Source organism: Rhineura floridana, chromosome 3 (assembly GCF_030035675.1).
Source record: "Rhineura floridana isolate rRhiFlo1 chromosome 3, rRhiFlo1.hap2, whole genome shotgun sequence".
NCBI classification, from domain to species: domain Eukaryota; kingdom Metazoa; phylum Chordata; class Lepidosauria; order Squamata; family Rhineuridae; genus Rhineura; species Rhineura floridana.
In genome coordinates, this window is record NC_084482.1 from 67,092,350 (window position 1) to 67,107,253 (window position 14,904).

General features: G+C 40.9%; 1 protein-coding gene across 11 annotated transcripts in view; it reads right to left on the reverse strand.

The window, feature by feature from the left end:
• Positions 1 to 14,904, reverse strand: part of MYOCD (myocardin) — a 400,168-nt gene that overhangs the window by 26,639 nt on the left and 358,625 nt on the right. For 9 of the 11 annotated variants that reach the window (XM_061616448.1, XM_061616451.1, XM_061616454.1 and 6 more), the window contains 4 exons: positions 12,221 to 12,286; positions 5,592 to 5,647; positions 2,251 to 2,326; positions 321 to 482 (listed from right to left, as the gene is read on the reverse strand). In XM_061616448.1, coding sequence (XP_061472432.1) covers positions 321 to 482; positions 2,251 to 2,326; positions 5,592 to 5,647; positions 12,221 to 12,286 — 360 coding nt within the window. Of the gene's footprint in view, positions 1 to 320; positions 483 to 2,250; positions 2,327 to 5,581; positions 5,651 to 11,512; positions 11,562 to 12,220; positions 12,287 to 14,904 lie in introns of those variants that run through there. The other 2 variants (XM_061616456.1, XM_061616457.1) reach the window with 2 other exon arrangements.

Here is a 14,904-nt window from a genome sequence, read left to right on the forward strand (position 1 = left end):
GATTCCTGTTACGCGCTGTAATCTTCCCAGAGACATGTCTGGCTTTGATCAAGTTTCTTCCTCCTCAGCTAGCAAAAAGATATGTTGAATTTTGGGGTACAGGCCAGGAATGAAGGAACCATTCTAGGATACCCGAATCCTGCTACTTCTTCAACATGGATCCATATTCCTTCATGGGAACTATTCCAAAGACATTCCCATGGAGAAAACAGCCACCACCCTTCATTACATTGGGAAGGACTCTCTCCACAGTGATCTTTTTTGTGTAGTACCGTGCAAGGATGCTAAAATGGCACTGGAGGTGCTTTTCCTGGTATTACCTTTGAAAGCTTCTTTCACAGCTGAGTCAACAGGAATGATATTCTTCTCCACCAGCTCCAGTGGACCTGGCCTAAGAGCAATTTTTTCATTCAGATTGTCCGCAAGACGGGCTCTTTTCAGTTTCATCTGAGTAGCTTGAATGGACCCTCCTGTGGTTGAATCTGTACAGCCAAATGGTAAAAATATAAATTCTTTCACAACATAACCAACCTATGCCGCATGTCCTTTCTTTTTATCACTTGCAAAAATCATAGGCTAAATTCCATGTCAGGACAACTTTATATAAAGAAGAAGTATGTTGGTTCATTTCCAATAACTCTGGTGTAGCTGTAACACAAAGCATCTCACTTGAACCGTACAACAAAAACTTCCTTTTGACAAAAAATAACCACGAGTCTCAGAGGGGAATGATTACAGGTGTGTCTATAGACAAACCTCTCCCATTGCTGATTTGATGCTCATTTGATTTCAACAGCATGCCAGAGATACAAAAGAAGTGTTATCTCTACAGGGTTTCTTGTTATCCAGCAAAACAATTTTAAGGGGTTTTCAATCAGCACTCCATGTGCAGCATTTACACACCAGCATGGCTTCCATCTGGGCCATAGATCACTGATGGATGAATGCTGGGCATTAAGTGGCTCACACATGGGTGAACCATCCTTTAAATGTGATGCTAGGTATCATGGAACCCTATGCAGGAAAGTCACTTTTTTGCATGCACAGTGTCTTTTAAAAGAGCCAAATGGGAAGCAAGAAGCAGTACCTTAAAAAGAAAATAACATGCTTCATGGGCTCAGCGCAATTTTTCCACTTGTATAGTCTGTGGCATACATGCTGAAGCAGCAATTGTTCCAGTCAGGCCCAAATAAAAACAACTGTGGCCAGACAAAAATACATATTTTAGGCCTTGTTTCACCATAAAACCCCAGAAGAAGAAGAAGTAGAAGAAAATATATAATCGTTCAAATATTATCACCATGTCCTTCCCCCCCAAAGGAGCTCAGTCAAACAATAAGCATTTTTAAAACATTTAAAAACAAACCAAATGTCTTCAGTCACAACTAACAATTTCAAAGTTGTCAGAGGCAATGCATTTTAACTACCAAATGCCTAGGTGAATGGAAATGCTTTAAAATGCCACCTAAAAGGTTAATAATGAGGGGACAAATGCCCCTCATCAGAAGATGTATATCCCATAAGTGGAGGATATCTATCAAGAAGGCCCTGTTGAGGATTAGCCCCAACCAGGCAGCACGCAGTGGCAGCACCACCAATTAAAGATGCTTTTACATATCTCTTCTGAAACAGGGATCAAAGAGCTTAGGGGCTTACTTAGAATGTGGTAGAAATACCCTTCACTGTTGGACTGCCACGTCTACAAGAAGACCAAAATATCTAAGGCAACCTTCCCTCACCTGATGCCATCCAGATGGGAGCTGTAGTCCAAAACATCTGGAGGGCACCAAATTGTGAAAGACTGGACTAAGGAATCTATTAACACAGAAGAAGAGCTGTGTTTTTTCCATGTATTTATTTGCAAATATTTACATACCACCAAACATTTTTTTAAAAGCAAAGTAGTGATCAGCATGAAATCATCAATAAAATACATTACTAAATACATCAACAAACCAGATAAATACTCAACTTGAATCACCCCTGGGTAAGCAAATGTGTTTCAAGTAGGTGCCTAAATGCCAATACAGTAGGCACCTGTCTTATGTTTACTAGGAGTGCATTCCAAGGGGCAGCCCTTCTTTTGTGGACATCAGACGAACCTCAGGAGCGTGTGACACTCTTAAGTGTCTCTCCCAAGGATTGAAGTGAATAAGCAGGGGCATACAAGGTGAGGCAGTCCCAAAGATAATCCAGTCCCAAGTTATTTAGGGCTTTGAATGCTAATAGCAAGATTTTACTCAATCTTACCCTGTAAAATGTGCATATCAACCAGTTCTGTGTGCTCTGGTCTGTTTCGGATCTTGTGCTTTAAATAATCTTCAGTCTACAGAACACAAGAACAGAGATCATTACCTCACTAGCTTGACTTAAAGTGCATTAGGCACTGCTTCTTTGAAAGGATCCAGTCAGACCTGGTCTAACCTACATTCATTTTATTCAGTATCTTTTTATCTGGATACCGAATCTTAGTAGGTTAAGACTTGGATCTTTAAAGGGCTCCGTTTGTGCAAACCAGAACTTTTGGCAAGTTTCCCAGAAAGTAAGTTATAACTGGCATAAAGGAATCATGATACTAACATATCAGCTTAGAATATCCACTATAACCAGTATGATTTCAGTTTTGCTTATAACAGAGATCTCAAACAGTTCTAAAACTCAGCCCCGTATATACCAAAGTAAATTCATTTACTTCACTAAGATGAATCTAACTGCCGCACTGAGCTGCCTTTTGCCTACATAAATTCTGCTGCACTTTAGCTAATATATATTTGAAATCTTCAACTAGATTGATGTAATTTCATGTTATGTGTGAATAAAGGTTTTCAAGCAGGCTTCCCATCAGCCCTTCTCAACTAAACCATCTAGGAAATAGTCTGATGTTGCTTCCCCCTACCCAGTTGAATAAAAGCTTAGAATATATTTTTGGTTCTAATTGTGCTCTCTGAATGCATCCAGTTTAAGGCTTTCGACTCAGATAATCATTTTTTCTTCCAGGCAATCAGCCAGTAGAAGCCTTTGAAGAGAGGCAATGAGATATTAACCTATGCCTGAACATTGAAATATACAGCACTTCAAAGATACTTTAGACTGCTTGAAGTCTCCCAAGCACATTAATTTTTCACAGGGGACTATAGATCGTTCCTTACATTTGCCATGAATATTTGCAGGACATTTGTATACATTAATGTAACATATGCATCTTTCTTTATGTGTGTAGTTTTTTTATAAATGCTTATATATAAACTTCATCAAGCATTTGGAAAACAAATTCATGCATTTTTCTGATGTACGCAGAATCGTAGGGACTACAAGAGGACCCAAACATCTAGCTTCCTGACCTAAATTAGGTTCCTTCACAGATTAACCCCACACAGATTAACCAGATTATATTATGCCATGAACAGAGAGGGGAAAGGAAATAATGCATAGGACTAGATAATAGACAGCAACTACAATTTCTGAGCAATTAAGCCAACTGGGGTTTCTAGGGCCTTACCACATTGCCATATACAATTGGCCCATGTAGGCCAGCATTATCTACCATGACTAGCAGCAGCTCCTCAAAGTATTTCCAGTCTTTCTACTGTTGTCATTAAACTAGAAAAACCAAGGATTGGACTTCGCCCGCATCCCTGCAAAATAGGAGCTGTACAAATGAGCTATAGGCCTTTTCTGTTTGTCTTGTCTTCTGTAGAGAGCTACTGTTAATCTGGATCATCTGGAAAAGGCTGCTCTTAAGTCCTCTCATTTCTTCCTCTATATCTGCAGTGGCAAAGGTAGTCTCTGCTTGCCTTGAATGGAAGTGTGATCCTTTCCATCAGACAGCTAGGCGGTTTGGAGTGAAAAATCATCCTCCCTGTGGTTGTTTAGGGTACCCTTTATTTTCTTTGAAGGTAAGAGGAGGACTTGGATCACCAGAAAACAGAAAAAGCCAAAGCCCATTAAAAATGGGCGTAAAGACTCTTTCTGAATATGCCTTGGAGCTAGGGATGGGGGAGAATTCTGCTGAATTTGGATTTAGCACTGGATTTTTCAATGGTCCACATATTTTCCATCTTTGCAGAGCAATCCTGTTTTCTCTGAACTTTAGCAGCTTTCCCCCAATACGTTTTTTTACCTCAAATGTATTGTTCTTTTATTGATTTTATTTCACAGTACAGCACAGCAGTACAACTCTCTCTCTCTCTCTCTCTCTGCCACCCCTCCTCCACTCAAATAATCCAAGTTCCAAGCAGGGAAGCAAGTTAAGCCCATAATTGCAGAGGGGGAGGAAGAGGTAGAGCCACTTTCCTTTCAAAATATCAGTATTTCCTTTCAAAATATTAATATTTCCTTACATTTATTGATATTTTCCTTTCAAAATATCATTAATACTGATTTTTGGGGGGGAAATTGGATGGGTAAGAGCAACAGATAGCGGATAAAAAACAAACTGGAATCGATACTGCCTGTTAGAGCAATGGAATGCTTTCAAAGCGGCACTGGCCAACAGATCCTATCCTTACTGGAGCTTCCAGATACAGATGCCCTGAGATTCCTCTGTATTATGGGTGGTATTCAACTAACGAGTCCTGTCAGTGCAAGGATTTCTGCTTGTGCAATGGGACTTCCTCCCTCTCCTCCCCTTGCACATACCCCGTGTCCTCCCCAAATCTGCTCCAGATGGTTGGCAAAACACCTCGAACAGAGTTTGGGGGTGTGCGAGGAGAGTGGGAGAATGTTCCATTGTGCATGTAGAAATCCTTGTACTGACGGAATGTTCATGTAGCACTGTGCTGGATAAAACCCAATGTGCATGATGAAGGAAGTGAGCCTGAAGCACAGCAGCTTACCAAGGCAAGAGCATTAGACCTTTGGTCTCCACAGCGTTATTGGTGCTTGTATCATTCAAGCATAGGAGCAGCAGCAGCCGCACAAGGCAAAACCCTCTCTCGTTAAGGATCCAGCTAGGGCGGCTAGAGAGTGTGCAGCAAGGAAGGCTTGTCTTGTATTTTCTCTAAATAAGAAAATATTTGGTGGTGATGGTGGTGGTGGGAATTGCCTCTTAATCTTATCTTTGCCATTAGCTTGGATTAATGATGTCTACACTCTGCTTGATAAGTGGTGCCAGCAAGAGACAGAGTTCTGGTCAAGGACAACCCAAAGGCCACTCTGCAGTGTCACAAGGAGAGAAGGGCAACATGCTGTACTGCAGACATTAGGTTCAAGGTTTCCTGCTGGGATATTTTTTAATGGCCTGCAAAGCCCATCCCATCCACTTTCTCATGGGATACATGCCAGTTCCTAAGTTTAGAGCCCCATAAAGGTGTACAATTCTGCTCCCTTCCATATGGCAGGTGTATTTATTTATATAAGACATCTGTATGCTGCTTAATCATTCACATTTCTAAGTGGTTTACATAAAAACAAGCCAGGCATAAGGGGTATGGGACAGTTATCTGCTGAAATGCATCCAGCAATGGCCATATCATTTTCAGCCACATTCCTGCAGAAGGCTTTCCTGAACCCCCAACGTTCTAAGTAGGTTTTAAACCAAAATGATGCCATCTGCTTCCACCCGCTCAGATGCATTGCCTACCCAGGGTTACCTTGACTCGCTCCAAGCTCTTCTTTTGCTCATGGAAGGGAGAGGGGCTTTTCAGTGCTGCAATCAGAAACAGACAGAAGCATAATGAGCACAACGAGTAACAGGCACGTTTCCAGCATTGTGCTGTTGTAACAAAGTTCTACAAAAATAGCTACACATATCAGCCAGTCTCTTTATTGCATTGAACTGATAATAAATGAAGAATACCCACAGAAATCCCCAACCTTTATCACAGGTCAGGCTGTGGCAGTAGAAATGAGGGAGGGAGAGCAAAGGAAAGATACAGATGATAACCTAAGCAGGGGAAGAGTTAAGGGTTGTCTGGAGACAGCCATCATTTTAAGGCACCTTAGAGGGAAGTGTGTGAGCTAGCAGAAAAGCACAGTCTGTCCAGTATCTGAACACAATATGTGAGAAGCTCAAGAAACAGAGATGCATCTGCAGGTCTTGCACATTAATTGTAAACACATTTACTTTTTTTTCAGTGGAACTGACTTCCAGTTACAGTGATCAATCAGGGAGGATCTAGCTTTGAAATGGACCACCAGTGAAGTTCATGTCCAGAGGATATGCTAATAGGTCTGAGGCTTTGTGTGTCACATTGGTGTCAGCAGCACATTCAGAATCAACAAGAAGGGCAAACTGCTTGTTTTCTTCATTCCCTCACACATAATTTTTAAGCAGTGAGCTCTCTACTCCTTGCTTCATCCATAGACATAATCTCCTTCTCAATATAAGAGAGTGGCCAGAATTCTTCTACTAAATTCTGGTACTCTCCAACAGTGCCTGCTCTCTCTTATGAACCCTACTCTCAATATACATATGTTGAAGGACAATTAAAAAAATTGCAATTCCATGGAACTGCAGGGCCTCTCCATCAGCTCAGCTAAGACGCTGGCGGCTTTTGACTCCTCCTTTCCTTGACATCTTTCCACTCCAGCAGGTCATTACAAGATCTCTTTAACTAAGACCTAGTAGCCCAGTTTGTTTTTTTCCTCCTCCCTCCTAATCCCTTTTCTTTTTGTGTCATGTCTTTTGGGTTGCAAGTTTGTGGGCATAGGCTGTTTTATCCCTGAGGAGTGAGATAAAAATGCTTTAAATAATAAATAAATCGTTCTACCAAAATGTTATGTGACATCTTGTGGCATCTGTGCGTAGAGGATGGCTTGTATGTTGCAAGAGATCCTGAGATATGCAGTGCATCTATACTCTGTACACAGTGACACACTGCATCTATCTATGGGATTCCTGTCAGGGAGGGCCAGTGTGGTGTAGTGATTAGAGTGTTGGACTGGGATCTGGGGACCAAGGTTCAAATCCATGCTTGGCCATGAAGCTCACTGAGTGACCTTGGGTCAGTCATTGCCTCTCAGCCTAACCAACTTCATAGGGTTGTTGTGAGGATGAAATTGGGAGGGGGATAACATGTTTGTAAACCACCTTAAGCTCCTTGAACAGCAAGGTGGAGCAGAGCAGTGGAACAACTGCCAAAATCCAGAGCAGCTAGTCCAGAAGACTGGGGAGCATTTTATTTGTTTTTCAATTTTTGTTGCCTCACTTCCAGGCTGGCTCAGCTGAAGGGCGTAAGGGTCAGTCCCCTTGGGAAGCCCACATTGCTTTGAATCTAGTGGTCACCTCCACTATCAGCAGTCACCTCTACTTCCACCATATCCTAACCCTCTCCAACTACAACTCATTTGTATGTATAAGGATAAATGGTAGCAAGTACAAGGCTAGACTGATTCACCATAGGAGTGGAGGCAAAGCAGGCTCCCTGAAAATCCACCCTCCTCCTATCTGCATAGCTTCACCTTGGAGCTTGTATGTTAGAATATGAAAAAATCTTGAGGACAGGATCAGATCTACAGAGAGATGGAGAGAGGTGGAAATATGCTCCCTACCTTTTATTTAGGAAAAAATAAGTAAACTGAAATTTTGTCTCTGGAACAATAAACTTCCACAAGTATACCCAGCCTGGAAGCCAAAGAAATCCCAATAAACAGGTCCCAATCCTCTCCTTTTCCTCCTCCACTTACAAGGGGTGGTTAGTTTCTCACCAGGAAATCTCTCTTCACTACAAACATCTTTGCACTCTTTCTCATAAAGGGGGAGGCTGCCCCAGTGTTTTCATAGACGTGGTAAAGATGACTTGACACGCAACTCTTGGCCTATTTTGGAGTGTTACTATCTCATGTATATGTCATGGGTTAAGGGCATGAGAGGAACACTTCCCTCTTCCCAAAGCTGCACAAAAGCTGTTAGAACTTTATCTGAACTGTAGCCTAATTATTTATACAGTGAAAGTTGTCCAGAATCCAAAAATAAAGATTGTGGAGAAAATTCAGGCCTCCATTTTAGTAAGTGTCAAATTATTGTTTGTTTGTTTTCTTTACACAAAATATGACTGGAAGCACTGTCAAACTGTGGGATTGGAAAATTAAAGGCCAACAGAATCAAACTTTGAGTTATCACATGTGTGATTTATTTTTTACATTTTTTTCAATAAAACAAAATAAAGACAAAACAGAAAAACTGCTTTTAACTAATGACTTCTGCAGTCTCTACATGCCGGTCGTTACCTCCCTTCACCAAAAGGGTTTGTTGTCAGAGCTATGAGTCATTTTGCATTGACGCAATTGGATGAGCTAATTTGTTATTTGCCTCCTCTAGTTAACTGAATCCTGAAACAAGATAGATATTTGTTTTATAGAAGACTCAAACCCCACACAACTAAAAGGCCAGAGAGTGTGAGAGAGAGAGAGAGAGAGAGAGCAAGACACAAATCTGTGAGGGAAGAAAGAAAGCACTGAAGGCAAAGAGGCAAAGAAACCTCAGTGGTTGTAAAATGGATTCTGGCAAACTTCATAGAGTGAAAACTTTTCTGTTTTCAGATTCTGTAACAACAATCCTAGAAGCTGGAGCACCAGTGCAGAGACCTGGTACACACCTATTGGGATGGTGGCAAGGGCTTTGAGAGGAAAAGGAATTTGCAAGGCAGAAAATTAAAGTTGTTTTTCTGCATTGCATAGCCATAGCTCAGTGGTAGATCATCTGCTTTGCATGCAGAAGGTCCCAGGTTCAACCCTGATGTGTCCAGGTAGAACTGGGAGAGACTCTTGCCTGAAACCCTAGAGAACCACTGCCAATCAGTGTAGGCAATACTGAGCAAGACAGATGGTCTGACTCAGTGTAAGGTAGCTTCCGGTGTTCCTATAGCCCACTTAACCCACGTTATAGAACACTAAAGTACTGTGGGTTCCATGACAAAGGATGATGAACACAAAACAGAAATCTTTGCCAAGAGGAATTATGTGAATTCTGCAGACAAATAAATAAATGGTACAGATACCATAAGATTGTCTGAGAAAATATCTCTGTCATCATGGGGCTGAATCTGCCAGTTCGTCTTTGGTGGAGGGGGTGGCAACAATGGAAGTTTAGACATTACAGTTTGGAGTTATAATGCAATGATGAAAGGGAGAATTATACACATAAACACAGGCCTTGTCAAAAACCTATTCCTGAGCTTTCAATTATCACCAAAAACAAGTTTAGGTGGGTGGGGGTAATGAATATCGTAATAAAAATGGAAGTAACTTTTTTCATTTTGCCCCCTCCGTGGTAAATTCTGCTGCCTTTGGTTACAGGAAAAAACATGTTTTTTTTTCCACCGAGAAAGGAAAGCAGAAAACATGTCATTTTAAAAGGAAAAAAATATATATTCAAAGTCTGTACAGGTTGTAGCCATTTTGATTTTTAAAACATGAAGTTTGCATGCTATGGTTCAAGAGGAAGGATCCCAAAGATACCACTATCATGGTCAGAAAAGAGGTTTATCAGCTGTATAGCTTGCTTGCAGATAATAATTACAAATCAGTAATAAGTACTCCAAATAAAGAAATCTTAGTTCAAATGAGCTTTAGTAGATTGATTAATTTATTTAATCTGCATATATTTGCATATGAGAAAAATAGTCCTAAAGAAAAAGCCATACTTTGTGTTTAGATTATGCCCACAAATGTCACAACAGGCCTAGAAGCTCCATCCCCCATTCTATCTCACACAGAAGGCAGTGGCTCTTGTAAAGATGCTACTTGCCATCTACAGTTTTTACTTGTGTTAAAAAACAATAATATAGATAGACTGATTCCAGGGCATCTTTTCAGTTAAATTAATTTTAAAAAAACAATTAATCTGATCAATTAATTGATTAAACCTTGAAGTCCTAGTAACACCACTAGCTCATCGACTGCATTCACACATTGTGGTAAATGCTGTGCCATAAACATAGTTAATGGTTTAGCTAGCATAAACACGCAATTGGCTCCTGATTCTCTCCTTCCCTAGTGGGAGCAACAAGCCACAATCCCAGGCTTAGTGTTACATCTGAATTGGGCACTGTAGTTTGTTTCAAGATATGTTCTTGGCTTACCAGTCGTGGTTTGTTTGAGCAAACAAATCACGATCCCCGGTCCAGATGTAATTCTAAGCCAGGGATTGTGGTTTGTTGCTGTGGCTTGGACTAAGGAAGGAGCAAAGTGGGAGTGATCTCCGCATCCACATTAAACCATTAACTACACTCTACATGAAGTGCAAACTGGGCGATTAGGTTCACAATCAAGTAGCAGTTTGGTCATTGTGACGTGATGTGTGGGAGGAGAGAGAGGACATCAAAGGAAAGGGGGAAAACAAAAGAAACACTGAAAGAGGGAGGACTGGAAGACCTAACACAAGTGTGCAGAAAACCAGTGATTTATTTTGTATATATTCTGTTCTGCATTTTTGTGGTCTCCTATCTAGGTCCACATCCACTTAGTATCCATCATGTTACACCATTAGATATTTCCAGGCCATTCGCTGGTCAATGACTGCAAACTGGATATGGCCGAGTGTAAATCTCCACCTGCCTACCATGTATATCATCACTGATGAATATGTGAATGCTGAAAAGATAAGGCAGTGGCAGTCAGGCACAAAAGTAATCAATAGCATCTCTTCCTATAACATATGATTGCAAACTAGAATGCACTTAGGGCTATTTCAGTCACTACATTTCCCTAGATGCATTCTGAAGAAGTGCACAGAGATGCAGATTTTAAAAAGGCCCAAGGCCCTGTGATAAATTCATGCATCTCATACATAGATGGTGAGTCTGACAAAAAGTGCACATCTTTACCCATTTCTTGACTGCTTTCTCACAAGATTTTTGCAAAACTTATATGGGGAGAGGTCATTGCCCTTCTTTTACTTGTGACAAAGCCCATGGTCAAGCACTATGCCCTAGAAATAAAGATGTTTGGGACAGTGGAAGAGGGGGAGATGGAGATCCATCACTCAGTAAGGTGAAAAATCTAGTCACGGTGGAAAGCCATTTGCCTCAGGGGCCTAAACAAATGCTGCTATTCTTGCTTCCATACCCCCTTGTCACTTTCCCCCTCTCTCTTTGAGGAACAAAATGCCTTTTAGGGGGTAAACTAATAGATTTTATGGGGTGTTGGATCATCCCCTGACAGTTGGCAAACACCAACGACACCTCATTTTTGTAGAGCACGACAGTTAATTCTGATAGTGGGATAGGATTAAAACTGCCAAGAACTTTGGGCAATGTATTAAATAAACAGTCTATGTGGTTCCACTCTGTAATACATTACATGCTGTACCTGCACTACATACACTGAAATGCCCTATGAAAATGCCAAACTGCTACATGCACCATTTGTATGGAAGCGACAGACATTCCATGCCAACAGTATTTTGCAGGAGGTGGTTTAAGAGGAAAGCAACAGCAGAGGCCAACAACAACATGCTGCACCCAAAGGCTTATGCAGTAACTGTGTATGGCTCAGAATCAGTGTGATCCAGCAGATAGAGTGCTTGGGGTGGGAAACCTGGATTCAGATCCTAGTTTGACCATGGACTCACTGGGTGGCCTTGGGCAAGGTGTTATCTCTCTCAGTCTCAGTTTCCCCATCTGCAAAAAATTGGATAACAATGACCTACCTCATAGGGTTTTTGTGAGGCACCCTACACACCCTAAATGGGCTACATATATGATACATTATAGTCTAGTACAGGAATAACCTGGCCAAAGCTCTCTCAAGGCTTTTCTGTGGGGTATGACAGGTTCAATAGAATCCTAGATTTTTGGGGAGTGGAGTAAGTAAATCTTCTAGCCCTTAGTTTAACAGTAATAGCAGTAACAAGCTGAGTATGTGATGGCAAAAATTCCATGCAATCTTTAGTGCTGAACCAGTTGTTCAACTCAACCTACTGCTTATTATTGTACCAAAAAGAAAGAATTGCTGCGGTATTACAGTCCTCTTAGGATAGGTGCTATGTAAAAAGAGATCTCTCTGCCACAAATATATCCTTCCTGTATAAGAGTTGATTCCTGCAAGGGTACATAGCACCAGAACTGTGTGTGCTAAAGTGGTGCACCTGCAGAGGCCTGTCTTGCCTTTCTCAGAATCAGAAACAGTTCCTAATACTGCAATGTTATATTATATATATATTGGTGGTGGGTATATATATATATATATATATATTGGTGGTGGGTGCCCTAGTCCTCAGCTGAGGCTGCATGGGCCTGCTGGTGCAAGTAAAGAAAACGCGAGAAAGCAAAGTACTCACGTGGCATGATTCCTTGGCTGGCGAGCTGCTCTCGGCTTCTTCGCTGCTGCAGCCGCAACTGTAAAACTGGGAGAGAGTGCATCTTTCAGAAAGGGACCTCTAACTTCTGCCACAAATAACGCCAAACCTTTCATTTGTTGAGAGACCTTCTGCTCTGCTGTTAAGGAGGGAAGGTTCAGATCTCTATCACATACAAAAAGGAGTCATCCATGTTACAACAGCAGTGTAGATCTGCCCTACTACTGGAATGCAGTTTTCTTATTCTCTTACTAAAACTAAGCCAATTAACCTGCAGTTGGATCAAATGAACATTTTCCCTTCCCTGTCCTCTCCTTTACACACACACACACACACACACACACACACCCCTTCAAAACACTGCAGAAAGACACAAAAATTGAAGCTCTGGCTATATGTTGCTATGCTACCAAAAAGATATGAAAATGTATTGAGCTACTGTTATTGTATCGTTTATTAAGAGTTTAGAGTAAACGCTTGTATTTGGCACAACCCCATGATATAACATGTGTTTATACATGTTATTTAGGGTTGAAAGAAGAGAAGGCTTTTGCAAAAGTTTCCATTCTAGAATTCACAGGAAACTGTTCAGAGATACAAAAAAACATGCTCCATACAGATGCATGCTGTTCTATTGGTTTAAACTAGAAAAGGGAGATAAAGAAAAGGAATTTTCTGTGTACATATTTACTGAAAAGGTATACAGGAAATAGATTATAAGTGACAGATCTGCTTGCTCCATCGGGTGCAGCCAGAATGGGATCCTTTGGTTTGATATTCTAGGTGGAGCAAATTAAGCCTAGAAATGCTTTTAACACTGAAAGAAGTAAATCATTAGATCATCTGGTGTAGGTAAGGAAGAAATGGATCTGGCTCAAAATGAGAAACTGTTTAGGAAACTACAGCCTATTGTACACAACAGGTCTGCCTACAACTACAAATAATCTTACTTAATCTTGACAACGCTGACATATATGAAGTCCAGCCTGTTCCCCTGTTACTGCCTCAGTACTTATGAGTAAGTCCGACTGTAGCGGCAGTGAGTGCCCAGCCCACCCCTCTTCCCATCTCACCTCACCTCACTATAGTGTTTGACATATCATAAGTTTGCCCTGGAGAGCAAACATTGTCACATCAGCTTGCAAAGTGTCTCTAGGACTGACTCATATCTCCCAGGGCTGCAAATCAAAAAGTTGTCTCCAAATTTCAAATCAAACCTAATGACATTTTGAACATTTGAATTTTTTAAAATGGAAGGTGAGGGAGGACAGAAACTAAAGAAAGCTTTTTGTTTGCTATGTAGATATGTGAAACACTTAGCCCTTTCCCAAAGAAGCAAGCTAGGGTCAATTTATGCATCACAGGCACTTTGAGGAGGCCACTCCAAATTGCTCCACATGCTGTGCATTTAGACTTACTCTTCTAAAGCTGCAATCCTAAACATAATTACTAGAGGGTAAGCCCCATTAATTATAGTGGGACTTTGAGTAAACATGCACAGGATTGCACTGCAAGAGGATGATTTTCACCATCTCATTACCAAATCTTATATTTGTGAGCTTCCAGACTGGTTGTTTATTGAGCATTCATGCTGCTATGTTTACACAAAACTTGTGCTCAATAGGATATATATACCATATAGTATGTAGTATATTCCATTTCTCCTATGCTATTTCCTTTTTTAAAAAACCTGCAATATCAACAGATTTCCTTAACCATTCAGAAGCAACTCCTGCTTTATCTGTGTTAGCAATGTCCTCCTAATCATCTTGGTTGCAATTAGACAGGTTCTCTGTCAGTGACTTATTAACCAATTAAAAAGACAAACTTAAAACATTTAACAAATTAACAGATTTAAAAATTTAACAGATCAAACACTGAACCTTTCGGAAATGGTAAAGGATCTCAGTCTTGAAATCAGCACTAGAGCTCTGCCTTTTTCATTAGAACCAGATCTTGTTCTGAGGAACTGAAAAAAAATCCTCCAATTTCCACAAACAATTCCCAAGAAATGATCACTGGAGACAAATGGCTTCCTTGGGGCACCAGCACCCTCTTGAAAAGCTCTCATGATTTGTTTATGCCTGCACAGGCTTAGCACTATAGAGGGATTAAAGCATCTGTTTGCGTGCTGCTTTAATCAGGCCTAGTCAAAGAACTTGCACACTTAAGAGATGTCACTTCGGCAGGAGAACATGGGAGGAAAGAGATAAAGAGGCGGGGGAGCAGCTGCCAAAGGTCTGGGCTTTTCGGAAAGCGTGGCCTGTTTCATGTGGTCTCAGGAACCAGATGCAAAACTTTGACGCCACGAAAACATAACTGCAAATACATCAAAATGCTTCCCTTTCACTGCAAAGCCCAGTATCCCCAATCCTGGAAGAACGCCTTGGATGAATGGGCTGCCACCACATAAATTAAATTTGTTCTTTAATTTCAATGGTAAGAATGCCAGACCCGCACCTTAAACACCCTGGAAATGAGATCTCCCAGGAATTTCAGTGACATTTACTTCCCAGTGAGACACAGCGAGTACTAGAACCCGTTTTTTAGAATGCCTAAAATGCAGTTTTAAATGCATTTCTATTTCCAGAGGAGTTGCTATGTAGTTACCTACAGCATACTATTAATTCTTTAAAAACTAGTTTTCAGTTGAGACTTAGGAGTTT